A 15,487-nucleotide genomic window follows, 5' to 3' on the forward strand; every position below is an offset into this window, starting at 1 on the left:
ATATATTTGTTTGGAACAAGTATTTTATTTAAAAAAAATAAATTACAATCCTGCAATAACTGTTACTGTTTTATTTCAGGAAATCTCAAACTGGTAGTTTTTAAATTCTCCTCAATCCATTTGTCTGCTCTTGCGTTAAGTTCATAAGTAAAATAATCCCTCCAACCCCCAGTTTTCCCTTTTCTGATGAAACTTGCTTCACCACCCCTCAAAATTCCGATTTGTTTGTAAACATCGAAGTTGACAGATTTATTATTACGAAAGTTATCAATTTTTAAATGATTTTCAAGTTTATCCAGTTCTTCTGGCAAGTAATTTTTGCCTAAAAAGTTACTAACCGTTTCTATACCTTTTCTCAGTTTCTAAAAAGTGTTTTTAGTTAATATTTTTACTGTGGATAGAGGAAATACTTACTTCATTAATCAAGTCTTCATAGAAGACAAATAAAAGATTATTCTCATGTCGTAATTCCCAACCTTCTTTAATGTGTTCCCAATAAGGAGTCCAAGCTTCTGTTAAAACAAATATTTATTAAAATAAACCTTTGACAGGAACATAGACTTACGTAGATTTCTTTCAAAATAGTCCCAGTATTTTGGAAAATCACCGATATAACCTTGGGTTCGTATTAACCGATTCAAATGATAAAATGATACGGCAACATCTTTGGGATTTCTAGCGATATATATTACCTAAAACGGTTATTAAATTATGAATTAAAAAAGCGATCCTGCCAGGATTCGAACCTGGAATCTTCTGATCCGTAGTCAGACGCGTTATCCGTTGCGCCACAGGACCTGTGATTTAAAATGAGCATTAATGTTGGCGGAAGATTTGAACTCCTATTTTTAGATTGTTCTATTAATAAATATGTTTTTAACTTAACCGTAATGTTAAAGTTGATATCATTGATGTAATGGATCAAATTTTAATTTGTTATTAATATACTATAAATATTGTGATAATATTGGTACATGATTATAAATGTAGACTTTAATATTAAATATACTTGGTTTATTGTTTCTTCCGACTATATCTACCATCGGTCCTGTGGCGCAACGGATAACGCGTCTGACTACGGATCAGAAGATTCCAGGTTCGAATCCTGGCAGGATCGCATTTTTTTGTCCGTTTTTCTTACCTTACAACCAACTTTCAACAAATTAGGAGGCAAAAGACTGAAAGGTAAGTGAGTTTTAATGAATCTCTTGCCCTTTGCAGCGTTCAAAGTTTTCCACACGGGAAACGAAATATCATGTACCATTTGCAATTTTTTCAAACAGTAACTATTTTCGTTCAAAAACTCCTGCTTAGTTTCGTTGTGCACGAATGCACTGAACCTACAGAAAATTGCGGTTAAACCAATAATTTTGTCATTTTTAATTTCTTACTCTAGAAATGGAAATCTATCGATTAACGGCACTTCTTCAGCTGCCCTATAATTGAGATTGTTCGACAGCAACCAAACCATTTCCTGGGCCCACGTGGTCCCCGATCTGGGAAACGTGACGACCCAAACATCATCAGGTCTAGGCTGAAAATTGTAATAATTCTCCGCTTCTTTGGCATAACCGCTGGGAAAGAACCATTTTTTCGGGCCGACTTGTACGAAGCCGGTTTTCTCACCTGAAATACATGATGTAACATTATGTTTGTAACCTTAAGAATGTGATATTATGAAATGGCAACTCTTATAACTGTATTAGACGCAGTTTGTCAAGGTTGAAATATATTTATATTATTTTGTTACGAATATATTAATATTTAAATATTTATAGTAAATAGTTAAATAGTTAATAGTAGCAGTTTAAAATAAATATATTATTAAAATTTTATTATATAAAGTGATTACTTGAGAAATATTAACAAAACATAAGTGTCCACTTCAACTTTGAATGACTTATTGCCTTTTATTCCGTACATATTAAATAATGTTTATATTTATCATCAAAGATGATGTGGTTTAATCAGTAATAGTTGTGATATAAATAATAAAAACTACTCTTCAATTTTATTAATAAGCTGTTAATATATATATATATATATATATATATATATATATATATATATATATATATATATATATATATTAAACAATTAAGTGGTTATTTGGAAAATATAAAAAACAAGTATCCTACCAGTGAAATCCTTTAACAATTCCTTATTAATCTCCTCATCAACTTTAACGATTTCAAACGGAAACCTTAACTTCTCACATTTATCATTATTGTTCATTTCATCTTCAAAAGTCTTGTCTAAAATCTTCATCACACTCACGCTCATCTTCGCGCTTCCTACGCAACTGAAACTTTATGATTTCCACTCGCATTCGTCGCGCCGCTAATTGTTCGATTTGTGATTAAACATTATATTTTATAATAGTGAAAGCGTTCCTCAACGCATTGTCATTACTTTAAAAAACCGTTGCGTGTTTTTCGAGTTTGTTGGATAATTTAATTGCGTTTGCGACATAAATACAGTTTTCTAATATTGCGAATATTGGAAAATTAATATAATCATTAAACTTGTGAAAAACAGAGTTAAAAACGCAAAAGTGGCGAATTGTTTGTAGAATTCGGCGGTAGCGAAAGCGTCCCAATTTTGGACGCACTTTCTCCGCATCTTCTCATTCTTTTAATTGACCAACTATTTGTGTTTGTTTAATGAGTTGTTTTCTTTGCGTTATCGCATTTTGCAACACAGACATCAATTAGTTGTCTCTTTGATGCCATTGAACTTATAAGATCAGTGTACTATATTTTTAAAATAAAAATTATAAATTTGCTTTGACAGTTATTTTAAGTCAAACATCAATTACTTATGTCATCATGAATTAAGAGTAAGCCACAAAATTTCCAGTATGTCTGGGAAACCAGGTCTTCCTTGGCAGTTGATACCATGAACTTAGAATTTGATGATGATATATCTCAACTAATATCAGAAACAGGAGTATATTGTAGAAAACCAGCCCCGCCTATAAAGGTACCTAGTGACCCTTCAATAATCGAATTAGAAGAGGTCATAGCAACATCCCAAACACAAACCCCAGCCCTAAAACCAGAGATGGCTCCAAAAAAGAAAGGGAAAAGTAAAGGCAAAGGCAAGAAAAAAGGCAAAAAAGATAAGAAGAAGGGTAAGAAAAAGAGCGAAGCAGTGTCGACAATTACGAATGGATGCACCGCAAGATTGCCTTGTATTTGCTGCCCAACACAACCTACTAGCTATGGCTATAACTGCACATGTACGGTTAACAAAAATGGACGTCCCATAATAACCATAAACTCCCATACCACCAGTATCAACATCATGAAATGTTGACGTCCTCAATCCAAATAAAAATTAATATACTATTCCTCAGTGTTAATTTAATGTACTGATATTAAAATAAAAAAGAATTCACAAAAATATGAAATTTAATAAATAAATATCCATTCAAACAAAACAAAAATAATACTTCAAAAATATATAGTTTTAAGATGGAATCATGCCCCTATTCCTTTTGAACTGCGCCCCACTCTTTCTGCTGTGGTTCGCCCTGCTTGATTTATTCACGTTTTTCTTCTGTCTGTTCAGCAACACGTTCTTCTCCTGACCCTGACCCTTCGCTTTCCCCACCACGTCTTTTGTTTTGGGCTGCGCGTGCGGATTCCTGCTCAGATATCTTTGTTCCCTTCTCGCCCTGATTACTGCCGGATCCTCGCAGAAGTTCCGGGACTTGGGATCGTTTTTGTTCACGCTTTGTTCCTTGTCCTCGAACTCTTCTTCACTCGAGAAGCTCGTATCGCTTGCTAGATCCTCTCTATTTGGATTGAAGGTTTGGAATGATTCTTCCATTGGACTGTCGCCTACTTTCATGTGATCTATTTCGTCATCACGATCGTCGTACTCATCGTCATAGATGTTATTGTTCGTGTACTCCCTGAAACAATAATTTTAATATCCAACCTTAATAATCATTTAAAATACTTACACTCCTTCAAGGACGAACGTTTTTATATCCTTCATTTCAGATTTGTCGTTAAGAAGCTTGAGCGCGTCATCGAACTGAGGCTTTTTCCCCTTGAACGCAATGATGGGTTCTTTAGGTTTAGGTTCTGGCGGAATTCGAATCATATCGAACGGAATGTCACACAAATGCGGCGGAATGTTCTGCTCCAAAACAGCATTGATTACATCTTCCGAATTGTAATCGTAGGCCTCTAACAACTTCAAAACGAAACCATCACCTAAATGCGGGAACATATCTACAATTCCTCCGATCAAATCATCTAAATTGTGGTCTGAAGGCGTTTTGTTATTGGGCAAAGGCTCTGGTGGAATTTCCGGCGAGATTTCGGGTGGCGATTCGATTTCAATTGGTTTGAACTCTTTGAATACGTCCACGATGGTTTTCCTATTCAGTTTTGCGATCTGGTTCAATTTTTTGTGTCTATTGAACTTAGAAATGCAAGTGCTTATGAACTCAGTCCTTGTTGGATCTCTGTTATGTACAGTTGTCAAGGAAATTAATATGAAATGTTGGTGAAACTATTGGACCGTTCAATAAAAGGATACATTGGAGTGCAACTCTGGAATAACTCGTTTGAACCAGCCACATTATACTTTGAATTATAATCACAGATAAAGTAGTCATCTTCTAAAGCTGTGTTGAGAAGTTTTAGATAAACCTCAACTAATTCTTCCTGTTGTTTGGTATCACCACTGGAATTTTCCATTAATGACATCAAAATTTAACATAAAATAGCACTTACATTGTTTGCAGAGCTTTATCTAAACAATGTGACACAAAAACATGGAATAAATCAACGAATTCACTACGTCCTAGATTAATTTCATCGAAAATTTTTCTGCTCAAATCCTTGTTTTCCTCAATTTGATCTCGACCTCTCAACAAGTCATACAACTCCATGTAAACACTCATATAAATATATGGCAATCTACAACCATAAAAGAGCCATAGAAAAACAATTTTAAAATATGAAAATGACACATTACCTATATGGTAAGTCTAATGAAAGTGCCATATCAATGGCTGGTTTATAAAACTGGAATAATATATTTAAAGTTGAAACTGTGTATTGTAAATAGTTGACTATGGAGTAAATCCAACCTAAATTAAATAAGGCTGGTCTGGGTTCTACTGAAATAGGTACAATCACTGCATCCTGATCAAAACCACACACATTTCCTCCTATCATTTCTAAAATCTAAACAAATTGTTTTAAAAAATTATGTTTATTAAATTTCAAAGTTACCAAAATTGACTGTTTTAATAGTTCTTCTGTTTCTTTGATTTGAAAGTCTAGCTGTGATGTGTTGTTGAAGTATAAGTTTGTTAAAGTATTCACAAAGTCTAATCTATTGTTTTTGTACAACAGAGCTAAAGTTATTACAATTGGTAAGTTTAATAATTTCAGGTCTATAATCTGTTTTATACCATATTCTGGTGCCATAAATTCAGTCTAAAACAAAGTTATATATAATGTATATTTATATTTTGTAAACATTTTTTGTACCTCTGAGGCTTTAAACTTTAACAGTCTTTCATAAACAAGCAAAAATTTTTGCTTAATCTCTGTGTGCATCATAAAAAACTCTCCATCCAAATAACTACTTTGTAAACTAGATATTGGATGTAAAATAAAGCTTCGAAGACAAACTGCTGCACTTGGTTCAAATAAGATAGTGCACCAAAACTGATGATAATTGCATTTAACCAAATAGTCCAAACTACGCATAAACAATCTGTTTTTCTCCAGGAATACTAGGTTGTCTTCTGCTGGTTCTGTAAAGTTATATGGTTCGTAGGGATACAAAATACACTTTGGCAACCATCGTTTATCCTTAAAATTGATCAGTTAGAATGTTTTTGTTTATTGTTGCGATTGATTACCAGTGCGGGAATGATTTCTGTTCGACTTTGACACAGGTTTTTCACTAATTCGTCATCTGTTAGTTGCGTTACATCCTGCAATATTTTCAAACAGATTATTATGCAACATTATGAAATGAAACCTTACGAGTTTATTTAACGGTTGTTGTTTGACTGTCACATTTTTTTTCTCCAGATGGATCAGATTAATTGGCTGTTTACTTGGGTTCTGAAATATTAATTTTATAGTGCGACGAGGTTATGTCCGGCGGTTTTACCTTAAACACGTTTATGTACTTGTATTTTGCGTCCGAGTTTTCGGTGATTTGCATGTTGTTCAATTCACTTTCGATAGACATGATCTTAGAATAATTCGTGAGGAATTATCACAAAACTCGCCGAGTGGACAGTTGTCAGAACCGTGGCAGGGTGTTTCAGTTTGTCACTGTCAATTTTACACACGGTCAAACGAAGACGAACGTACTAATTTCTGAACTTTTATATCAGTTTTTAAGTGGTCCACTGTAATAAGGTTCGCCAACAATAAACATATTGTCTAATTGTCCAGATAGTTGTAGTCGTCCAAACAAATACTACTAATAATTATCCTGAAGTAAATCAAATAATTGGTTGGTGTATTGTTTTCAATAGTGCCAACCGTTTGGCAGACAGAACTGAATTCGAAAAGTTCCAGATGATTCTCCGTGTTCGGGGACAGGTATACAGAAATTCGGCAAATTTTCCATTAAAAATTTAACGAAAACCGCGTGTTTTCAGAATAACTTTACATCAAAAACGTGTGATTTGTGTTAGAGATGCCGTTTAATAAACCAGCATTTGTAAGTATGAAATTACAATATTGTGTGTATTTTTAACCCAAATAACCTAAACTTTTATTTGTATTAATATGTTTATTTCATGTACGGTGATGGTTTTTTACGCTAAATTAACATGAAACAGACGCAGGCTTTGGTTGTGGATAAATTTTGATCGAAAACCCATGTTTATTATTGCCAATTTTAACCAAAGCTGGCAGCGATTTGGCAGTGTGCCAGTTTTTCGAAAAATTACAATTCACTGTTGAATTACAGAAATCCCGAACAACTTTACATATTTCCTGTGATATTTATAGGTTTCACTTCGGGTTATGTCCCACGGATTCCGTACGGTTTAAATACACACACCGTGAAAAACGATTGTGTACCATATATATTATTGAAAAATGGGCCATTTGCGACAAAATACACGATTCAACAATATCTCATCGATTTATATAGTTTTTTTCCTTTAAATTATCAAACACTCCACTTGTAGATGTAAATTTTCAAGAGTTATATAAAAATTATCAATAATTACTTAATTTTTATCTTGTTTTGGTCTCTTTAGTTCTTGAACAGTAAGTCAATGCTTTTAATCATTTTGTTGCGTTCATTCATCATTTTCAATTTATCAAATTTATTTACAGAAATAGATACTCCAGTTTTCATTTTGCCCCTTAAATATTAGTTTTTAATAGTTGTTTTGTTTCATTGTAGATGTAAATTCTTTAAAGTTATATCATAACTTTCTATAGTTACTCACTTTTTTTACTTAAGGTTACTATTTAAACAGTTAATATGGGTTTTTATCAATTGATAACCTAACTGTAAAAGTAAATTATTTTGTTATAATACCATGATTTTCAAGTAAAGGAATTAAAATGTTAAGAAAGTTTACTCACTTCTTTAATACACAAAATCCTTCTCCAAACCAAAGTAGCAAGTGTAGTAATAAAATTAAATGTGCCTAACTTGTACATGCAAAATAAAATGTGTTAACACAAAAGTAAAACCCTAATTTAGATGTTGTTTCGATTAAAATATTGCATTAGTGTGATGTGTGGCGTAATTTTATTCGCAGGATGCCGTTCTAACAACAGCCGCATTCGGACAGTGACTATGTAAGTATTTCCCAGCTAAAATCACAAATCAAACGAAAAGTTTGGTTTTAAGTTTATTGTTTCATCTTTCAGAACATGCATGTTGCTTTTTTAGTTTTTCAATTAGGCTTGTCGACATTTTATTAATACAATAACCAGAACTAATTTTATATCACGTGTCACATTCATTTCAGTGTTTATATACATAATACACGCATTGTTTTGGTGGATTGTGTGTTTGAAATGATTTATGGTAAGCTATACTTTGTAAAAATGTTTACATGGATTCCGCTATTACAGAAAACAAAACTGCAGTTCTTTAATTGATTGTGACAAAGTTTCGTTCTTTGGACAGTTCTAACGCCCAGTATTTATAGTAAGATCAAACAACGAAAGTTAATAATAGGAACATATCGATTGTGACGTCGAACCAAATAATTCCTTTGCAATCCATGCATAAACAATGCCCGCGGTTTTCACGGCGATTGCGTAACGTTTACAATCGCGTGCTTCCACGTCAAGTTTCAGATAAAAGCTGCAGAAATTATATAAATAATTAGTTGTGCATGTGCCCTGAATCACGGCGTTAATGCACGATGTGCGTCCTTGGCCGAAATTTGTTGATAGTAATGTTTTAAAACTTTATCATAAAATAACTAATTTAGGCATTTTCGCGATGATGTACGTTTTTCGTGGAATACCTGCCAAACTGGGCATAGGTGGGTGTCACACCCACCGTCTCTCGTTTGGAAACGTTCAACGCTATGTTATATCATCCGTTGCACTTATCTGTGCCGTCGAATAATCGATGGAATAGCCAGAAAATACGTAAACGTGTGAAAAAGTAACGAGAAAACGATGATTTTTCACGCGTCCGTTCTAAATGGCAAGATCAATGTCGGCGAGATTGAATGAGGTGCCTCGTGGCTTCGTGCATCGCCATTTATGGTGAAAACAACTAGCGGACGGAACCGGCGACGAGACGACGAAGGACGCGCACTTTTAATTAATTTTTGTAGTTTCGCGGCTACCGATTCTGTTTCTCATCGTGCTTTATTTGTTTTTGAAGGAATTACGGCCAATATAATTAACAGTAAACAGTTTTGTACAAGCTTTACATGTCTAATAATATATTATTGGCAAAAAAAATGGTTTAAATCTTTCTTTTTTGTTGTCGAGTTTCGCCGTACCAAAAATAGCAAATTACACATATTTGGAACTCTTCATAAACAAACTGTCGTGTCTATTTTTATTGTTCAGTCTATTATAAATCCGCCCACCATTTCGATTATTCATTGGTTTTAAAAAAGGACATGCAAAACACCCGATTGCACTGTTTTAATCCTTTTGAATTTAGTCATATAGTTTAATCAATTGCATCTATGACAATTACTCGTATATGATTCACGCTCTTTTGTAAACAACTTGTTTTAAGTCTGTAAGGAAATCAAACGATTACATAAATACATTTGTAACAAGCTGTTTTTTACTGATACTGACTGACAAGCATTTTTCCTATTATACATCTATTATTATTCATTCTGTTGTAAGAGAAACAATAAAAGTTTTAAATACAATTTGTATTTATGAAATTGTAAGATATATACTTACATAAGAAGAATGGCCGCTATCACGGACGAAAAAGTAAGCCATCTTCGAAATTTTTTTTCACCAGGGTAGTTGAGGAATATTGAAATCGGGTTCTTTTATTTCAATACGTCTACATTCAATTTAGTTTATCTAATGTTTTATTTAAAAATATTGGAAAGTTGGCCCTTAAATAAAATATGAGCTATTATAAAGAAAAATTAATATACTTACATGAAACTATCGTGTCCTGGGTCATGTGATGTTTCTTCCTCTATATCTTCAGTGATGTCTTTTTGTAGTATTCGAAGCTCGTTTACCTTTTTCAATTTCAAATCTGTCACGCATTGTTGGACTTGGGTATTCGTTTTATTACATTTTAAAGCCTATAGAACTAAACCCTAATGCTTCATCTATTGCAAAATATACATCAGCGACTGAGAAACGGCAGTCTAGTCTGAGTGCCGACAAAACTAAATGACCATAATTCAATTGATTTTTGAAATTTTAAAATTGTTTACACAAATATTTTAAGGAAGACTTTAAATTAATGGAAAAAAGTACAGAGGGTATATATATTTTTAATGGAATTCTCTGTATGTTAAATAGGTTCGACATTTACAGTAATCGAAAAACTTTTTAGTCTTATGATTTATTCCAATATAGAGTTCTACCAAATCAGAATTTTGATATACCTTTTCACTTACCGACGTAGAGCTATGTTTCTTTATTGTATATGTGATATTTTATATATTATTTTAAAATACAGTCGAACTCTAAGCAAATTGGTTCAATCCACGGTTAAAATTATGTGTAATTTTTACTTGATAACTCGATTTTTTCGGCCCAATGATTTTGTCTCATATCCACGAACATCCAAAACTGTTTGGCATATTTCTGGCATAGAATCAACCACTTTTTGTAGTGATTCCTGCAGAATTTGAGCCCATTCTGTTTTCGCCATATCAAACATTTCTTTGGCATTTTTTAAATTAGTTTGGTTTTTTATGTAGTGAGCCAAAATGATCCATTGGTGCTCAGTGGGATTTAAATCTGGAACTGTGAAAGCCATCTGAATAGTTATGTTTTGATTATGAAATCCATCTTAGAGGCATATGTTCTTCAGTAAATGGTAATATTGAGTCCTCTCATATGGTCTTATATTGCCATGGACCATTTTACCTGTTACTAGTACTACTTGACCATATCGGAAATAACAGTCGCACACCATTATACTATCACCACAGTGGAAGTTTGGTATTTTACTCACAACTCACAGTTCTATACGTTACATCAACGCCACATTGTTCCGAAACTTCATCATTTACTTGGCGAGACATTTTTCATGGATTCTTTAAGAGATTTTTAAAATAGCTCTGGGGGTTTAGTTTTTGGAGTATTTTAACGTCACCGCGAGTATTATATTTTTGAATTATTTCTGTAGTTGCATCTTTACTAGTATTTAATGAGTTCGTTATATCCGTTTTGGTTATTTCATATTAAAACAAATGCACCATTTTTTGTCTAATGTCAGGCCGGAGTGACTCCAATTGCACACGATAGTTTCAGTATTTAATAGCGATTAATGATTTAAAATGCAAATTTATAAGAAGTTTAACATATATTTTCCAGTCGTCCATTTTTATGTAAAGCAATACCCAATAAAAAATTTAAATTATGAATAACATTCAAATTATTTAAAGTTCCATATTTCTTTCACCAGTGTAAGTGACATCTCGAAAAATAAGCTAATTAATAAATTGTCAATGAAAAATGGCTTATACTCTGGCTGGTTTTTTAAACATTTTTGAATATTCTAAGGTTTGATTCAAAACTGTTCATTCATCATTTATAATAAAATGAACACTATATGGTTCAAAATAAAATAAGATCCCGATACATGTTTTCTTGTGCCATTCGACTTTATTTTCGCACGGTAATATATGATTAATTCTATAAAAAATTGTTATGGGATGTTTTTGGACAGTGCCCGTGATATTTCTCATAAACAAGGTTGACTGTGCAAATCGAAATGTTTACAAAACGTATTTTCGTGCGTATAAATAAATCCGGAGTGTGTGTCACCGGCCAAAGAATTCCCAAATCGTACCGAAACGTTTTGCGTAATCACGTAGCGCAAAATGCATATCGGTGATTCACGACTATAAATATTCAATTTTTGCGATTATCAATATATAATGTGTTGCGTTTTCAAGAACACAAACTGTGTGGTTCGATTTCGAGCCACATTAATTAATTAAGCGATGTAGAAAAAGAAAAAATAAATTAATAGAAGTGACCGCATAGCTTTCTCTCCATATTGAACCCGAAAAAATTGCACGATATCGAAGGATACGTCGTTAATTGATCGCGATTAAGGATGGTGAATCGGTTCCAAGCGACCTTGTCCAATAACTTGGACGTTTACCTTTTCATGGTCCGCGTTGATTTTGTTGTTTACAGGACCATTTGATAAACAACCATTCGCTAATAGTTATTTTTGTTTGTGCTAAGAGGAAATTCAACAAGGAATGATTCAATAATTATTCAAAAATAAAACAAGTACTCCCAGAAATTTATTAAACACAAATTGAAACAGTGTCAAAAATCGACCCAATTTCACGAACAAATATATCGTCGTTTCACATTTTAGAGAAACCAATAAATTTCGCCGTGCTTCCCACACGTTTATTTTTTACTTGGTGGCGTTGCAAAAATGAAAAAACCTGACTAGAAACGTATTAAATAAATATTGTCACCGCAAATCCGATAAACGCTTTTATAAATCGTCAAACAATATTTATTTAGCACCTGTAAACGGCGAAACAGTGCGAAGTCTGGAAGTTTCCGGCGTTTTCGACGCGCAGAATCGCCTAGAATATTCTGGTCTGCCCACTCGGTAAGGCGCGCGTTATAAAACTGTACGCCCTGGTTCGCGCCGTAGTCATTTCAAAACCCAGAGCTGACTTGTGATGAGCTGAGTGAATTTGTTTACCTTAGAGTGACTCATTCAACGACAGTGAATATTATCTTTTTTTCGAATAGTGATATTGAACTTGAGCAGTATTTGTTTTCTGTGATAATTATAAAAAGGATTAGGAAGTTAAAGTATGACTTCGCCGGCAGTTGAAGTTGTCAGGGATTTACCCAATGTCGAACAAAATACTTATAGGCCACAAGTCGATGAAGTAAGTTCATTGTTGTGTTTAAAAATGAGATCTAGTGTTATCTTTTGTAAGTTTGTCGAAAGTATATTCTTAGTAGTATTTCGAATGGATAAAAGTTTAGATAGAGTTTAATTTTTTAATTTAATTTAAATTATTTCTAATACTATAGTACTATATATATATAGAAATAATTTGAATTGATTAAAAAATTAATATTTATATATTATCTCTTAAAGAATAGTATTTTAAAAAATTCTTATTTCTACCTCAACAGTAAAAGTTTATGAATCTGTTTAATGGTCAAAACATTTGAAGAATTTTTAATGATTTTAATTAAATATTGAAATAGCTTAATTTATTATTACATTTGATAATAATTAATAGACACTTTAAACATTCACTGAAATGCCTCCATCATACTCAATGATTAACTTTTTCTTAATTAATTTTTTAGAGCGGCTTTCCATTCGACGACAGCGACTTCGACAGGCCGAGGGCGCGCAGCGGCTCGTCTGGTAACCGGTTTCGCTCCCAGCTGGACGACATCGCAAAGCGCTACCCGGACATAGCCGAGCACTTTCCCGATTTCGCGTTCCCTTCGCGCAGCACCCGCGAGAACCCCGAGTTCCGTCGTTTCGCGCAGCAAGAGTTCCCGCACGGCTTCGACGACTTTGATTTCCCGTTTAACCGCGATCATCCGCAGTTCAGGGACTACTATAGACAGCAACCGCCACCGGAGTTCTACCACCAACCTGGTCCGGCCGACCAGCAACAGCAGTATTACCAGGAGAACCCGCACCAGCAATACTATCAAGAGCCGGCGCAAGAGTACTACCAACCGCCGCCGCCGCAACCCGAGTATTATCCACAAGAAGGCGAGGCCGGTTCCAGTCAACAGCCGCAGGCCGAGCAGAGCAACGACAAGAAGAACAACTTGCAGCAAAGCAACACGGTAGATTTGGGCCAACAACAGGAACCAGTGAATGATCGGGGTAAGAGATCGATGTCGGCCCCACCAGATAATCGCCCGAGATACACGTCTCACATTAACATACCCGTCAATGCGGCCGGGGAAACTGCCGCTCCCGTCGGGTCGCAACCCCAGCCACAACAGCAGCAGCAACAGCAGCAACAACAACAACAACAGCAAGGTGGCAAACCGGTGGAGAGAGTCATCCCGATTCACATCGAAGGCAGGGATGACCCGGTGATTCCAAGAAATACGACAAGTTCACCGGCCGGTGGTTTCCGTCCTCAAGAGCCGGAAATGATATTCGGCAGACGTCCAGAATTCTATAGACAGTTCGTGCATCAAGACCCGAGGGAAGAATGGCAACCACAGGAGACTTTCAGGCGACAACACGCCCCACAATTTCAAGCAACACCGAGACAACAACAACGTCCGATGCAGCAACCGCAGCAACAATCGCATCCACAACCGCATCCACAGCAACAACAAAAAGCACCTCCACAACAGCCGCAACAAAAGCAGCCTACTCCTCCACCCGCACAGCCGGCTAAACCGCCAACAGCTTTAGAACAGATCGATGCTATTAAAAGGGATGTTGGAGCTCTCATGCAACAGGTGGAAATCTTTTCTGGTCAGCCCAAAGATAAACAATATCTGTATCTGGATGAAATGCTGACCAGGAACTTATTGAAATTAGACAACATAGACAGTCAAGGTCAAGATGCCATTAAAACTGCTCGCAGAGATGCAGTAAAATACATCGAAAAGTGCATAGGACAATTGGAGAGCAAAGCGTCTTCCAATGTTGCACCTCCAACTGATAAAATGGAAGTAGAATCTAAACCGGAGGAACCTGCGCCGGCCGAAGAGGCAAAACCGGAGGAACCGAAGGAGGAAGTTAAAGAACAACAAGTGATGGAAACCGAACAGAAAGAGGTCGAAAAACCGGCGACGGAAGCAATGGAAGTGGAGCAAAAGCGTGAACAAACACCAAAGCCGGAAGAAGAGGTGAAGAAAGAGGAGGAGAAGAAAGAGGAGGTGGTGGAAGAAAGATTAGCGGAGACACAACCGGAGGAAGATAAAAAGGAAACCACAGAAGCGGTGGCGGTGACTGAACCTGCGCAACCGGAAGAGAAAAAGGATGATGCTCCGGCGGAGGTGGCTGCGCCTCCACAGACGGAAGAGAAGAAAGAGAAGAAGAAGATAAAGAAGAAGGTCGAGAAAAAGTAACATAGGTTTTGTGGTTGTTGCAGTTAGATTACAAATGTGATATAATTGCATACGCATTGGATCTTCCGAGTTAGGTGTTGCCTTTTGTTATACATAATTAATCTTGCTTTTACAATGGTGTATGATTATAGTACAATTTGTCGCCTGGTTTTATTTTTTTATTTCGACTTGATTCAGCGGTGGCAACTTGTATTGTTGTTTTCGGAGAGACTGAGATTTTAAGTTTTCACTCACAGAATAAATTTTAATTTTTTTTATTAACGCATGTATATCTGTAAATAGACGAATGTTACTCATTTTATTTTCGCATTGAGTGTACACTGTCTGTGATTTGTTTTTGTTTTTTTTTTTGAGTTTTTTACCGTCCGTTTATTGAGTTTATTTATTATATATAGTACAATTAATATTTAATTGTGCCATTTGCATGTTAGTTTTTTTGTACAAATAAATCGTTTGTAAAACATGTATTTTGTTTTATTTGTAAATGCAAGATTGTTATTTATCTCTTAGTCAAATAATACATTCAATATTTTTTCATTAACTTTAAAGAATGTAGTTTTCTAGCAATAATTTGTATATATATATTTATTATATCAGGTAAATGTTTACCACCATTTGCTTAACTGCGTGATATAATGCATCACAATTATGTATGTTATTGTTATTTTACTTAAAATAAATATTTTAAAATTATTGTTTTGTTTTCATTATACCCTCTTGATCTTGATCGTGAAAAAATTTGT

General features: G+C 34.7%; 3 protein-coding genes and 2 non-coding genes across 6 annotated transcripts; 2 read left to right on the forward strand and 3 right to left on the reverse strand.

Annotated features, from left to right (window-relative positions):
• Positions 1-61: 61 nt before the first annotated feature.
• LOC126264319 (sulfotransferase 1B1-like) lies at positions 62-3,255 on the reverse strand. Its single transcript, XM_049961780.1, has 6 exons — positions 2,139-3,255; positions 1,392-1,626; positions 1,142-1,340; positions 566-692; positions 415-512; positions 62-362 (listed from the first exon to the last, which is right to left on the reverse strand). The coding sequence occupies exons 1-6, from the start codon at positions 2,281-2,283 to the stop codon at positions 63-65; spliced, it is 1,104 nt and encodes a 367-aa protein (XP_049817737.1). The 5' UTR covers positions 2,284-3,255; the 3' UTR covers position 62.
• Positions 726-798, reverse strand: Trnar-acg (transfer RNA arginine (anticodon ACG)). The gene has a single exon. It is a non-coding gene; the product is annotated as a tRNA-Arg (tRNA).
• Positions 1,045-1,117, forward strand: Trnar-acg (transfer RNA arginine (anticodon ACG)). Its single transcript has one exon. It is a non-coding gene; the product is annotated as a tRNA-Arg (tRNA).
• A 140-nt stretch (positions 3,256-3,395) lies between the features above and the next one.
• On the reverse strand, positions 3,396-6,321 carry LOC109594637 (activating signal cointegrator 1 complex subunit 2). The gene is made up of 10 exons (XM_020009866.2): positions 6,151-6,321; positions 6,021-6,101; positions 5,894-5,968; positions 5,517-5,843; positions 5,256-5,462; positions 4,996-5,207; positions 4,752-4,937; positions 4,555-4,701; positions 3,971-4,480; positions 3,396-3,919 (listed from the first exon to the last, which is right to left on the reverse strand). The coding sequence occupies exons 1-10, from the start codon at positions 6,229-6,231 to the stop codon at positions 3,472-3,474; spliced, it is 2,274 nt and encodes a 757-aa protein (XP_019865425.1). The 5' UTR covers positions 6,232-6,321; the 3' UTR covers positions 3,396-3,471.
• Positions 6,322-6,571: 250 nt separating this feature from the next.
• Positions 6,572-15,437, forward strand: LOC109594661 (BAG domain-containing protein Samui-like). Of its 2 annotated transcripts, none has more exons than XM_049961779.1 (2): positions 6,572-6,711; positions 12,999-15,437. In XM_049961779.1, the coding sequence occupies exons 1-2, from the start codon at positions 6,688-6,690 to the stop codon at positions 14,742-14,744; spliced, it is 1,770 nt and encodes a 589-aa protein (XP_049817736.1). In that variant the 5' UTR covers positions 6,572-6,687; the 3' UTR covers positions 14,745-15,437. The 2 variants fall into 2 exon arrangements, with proteins under 2 accessions (XP_049817736.1, XP_019865465.2); XM_020009906.2 differs by lacking the exon at positions 6,572-6,711 and adding an exon at positions 12,132-12,565.
• Positions 15,438-15,487: the final 50 nt, after the last annotated feature.

Source organism: Aethina tumida, chromosome 1, assembly GCF_024364675.1.
Source record: "Aethina tumida isolate Nest 87 chromosome 1, icAetTumi1.1, whole genome shotgun sequence".
NCBI lineage: Eukaryota > Metazoa > Arthropoda > Insecta > Coleoptera > Nitidulidae > Aethina > Aethina tumida.

Coding starts and splice junctions, on each gene's coding strand:
- LOC126264319 (XM_049961780.1), bottom strand. CDS start 2,283: ATGAGCGTGAGTGTGATGAAGATTTTAGACAAGACTTTTGAAGATGAA. Junction 513..565: donor CTATTTTGAAAGAAATCTAC/GTAAGTCTATGT, acceptor TTGTTTTAACAG/AAGCTTGGACTCCTTATTGG. Junction 363..414: donor ATGAAGACTTGATTAATGAA/GTAAGTATTTCC, acceptor AACACTTTTTAG/AAACTGAGAAAAGGTATAGA.
- LOC109594637 (XM_020009866.2), bottom strand. CDS start 6,231: ATGTCTATCGAAAGTGAATTGAACAACATGCAAATCACCGAAAACTCG. Junction 5,844..5,893: donor CAGAAATCATTCCCGCACTG/GTAATCAATCGC, acceptor ATCAATTTTAAG/GATAAACGATGGTTGCCAAA. Junction 5,208..5,255: donor TATTAAAACAGTCAATTTTG/GTAACTTTGAAA, acceptor CAATTTGTTTAG/ATTTTAGAAATGATAGGAGG.
- LOC109594661 (XM_020009906.2), top strand. CDS start 12,488: ATGACTTCGCCGGCAGTTGAAGTTGTCAGGGATTTACCCAATGTCGAA. Junction 12,566..12,998: donor ATAGGCCACAAGTCGATGAA/GTAAGTTCATTG, acceptor TTAATTTTTTAG/AGCGGCTTTCCATTCGACGA.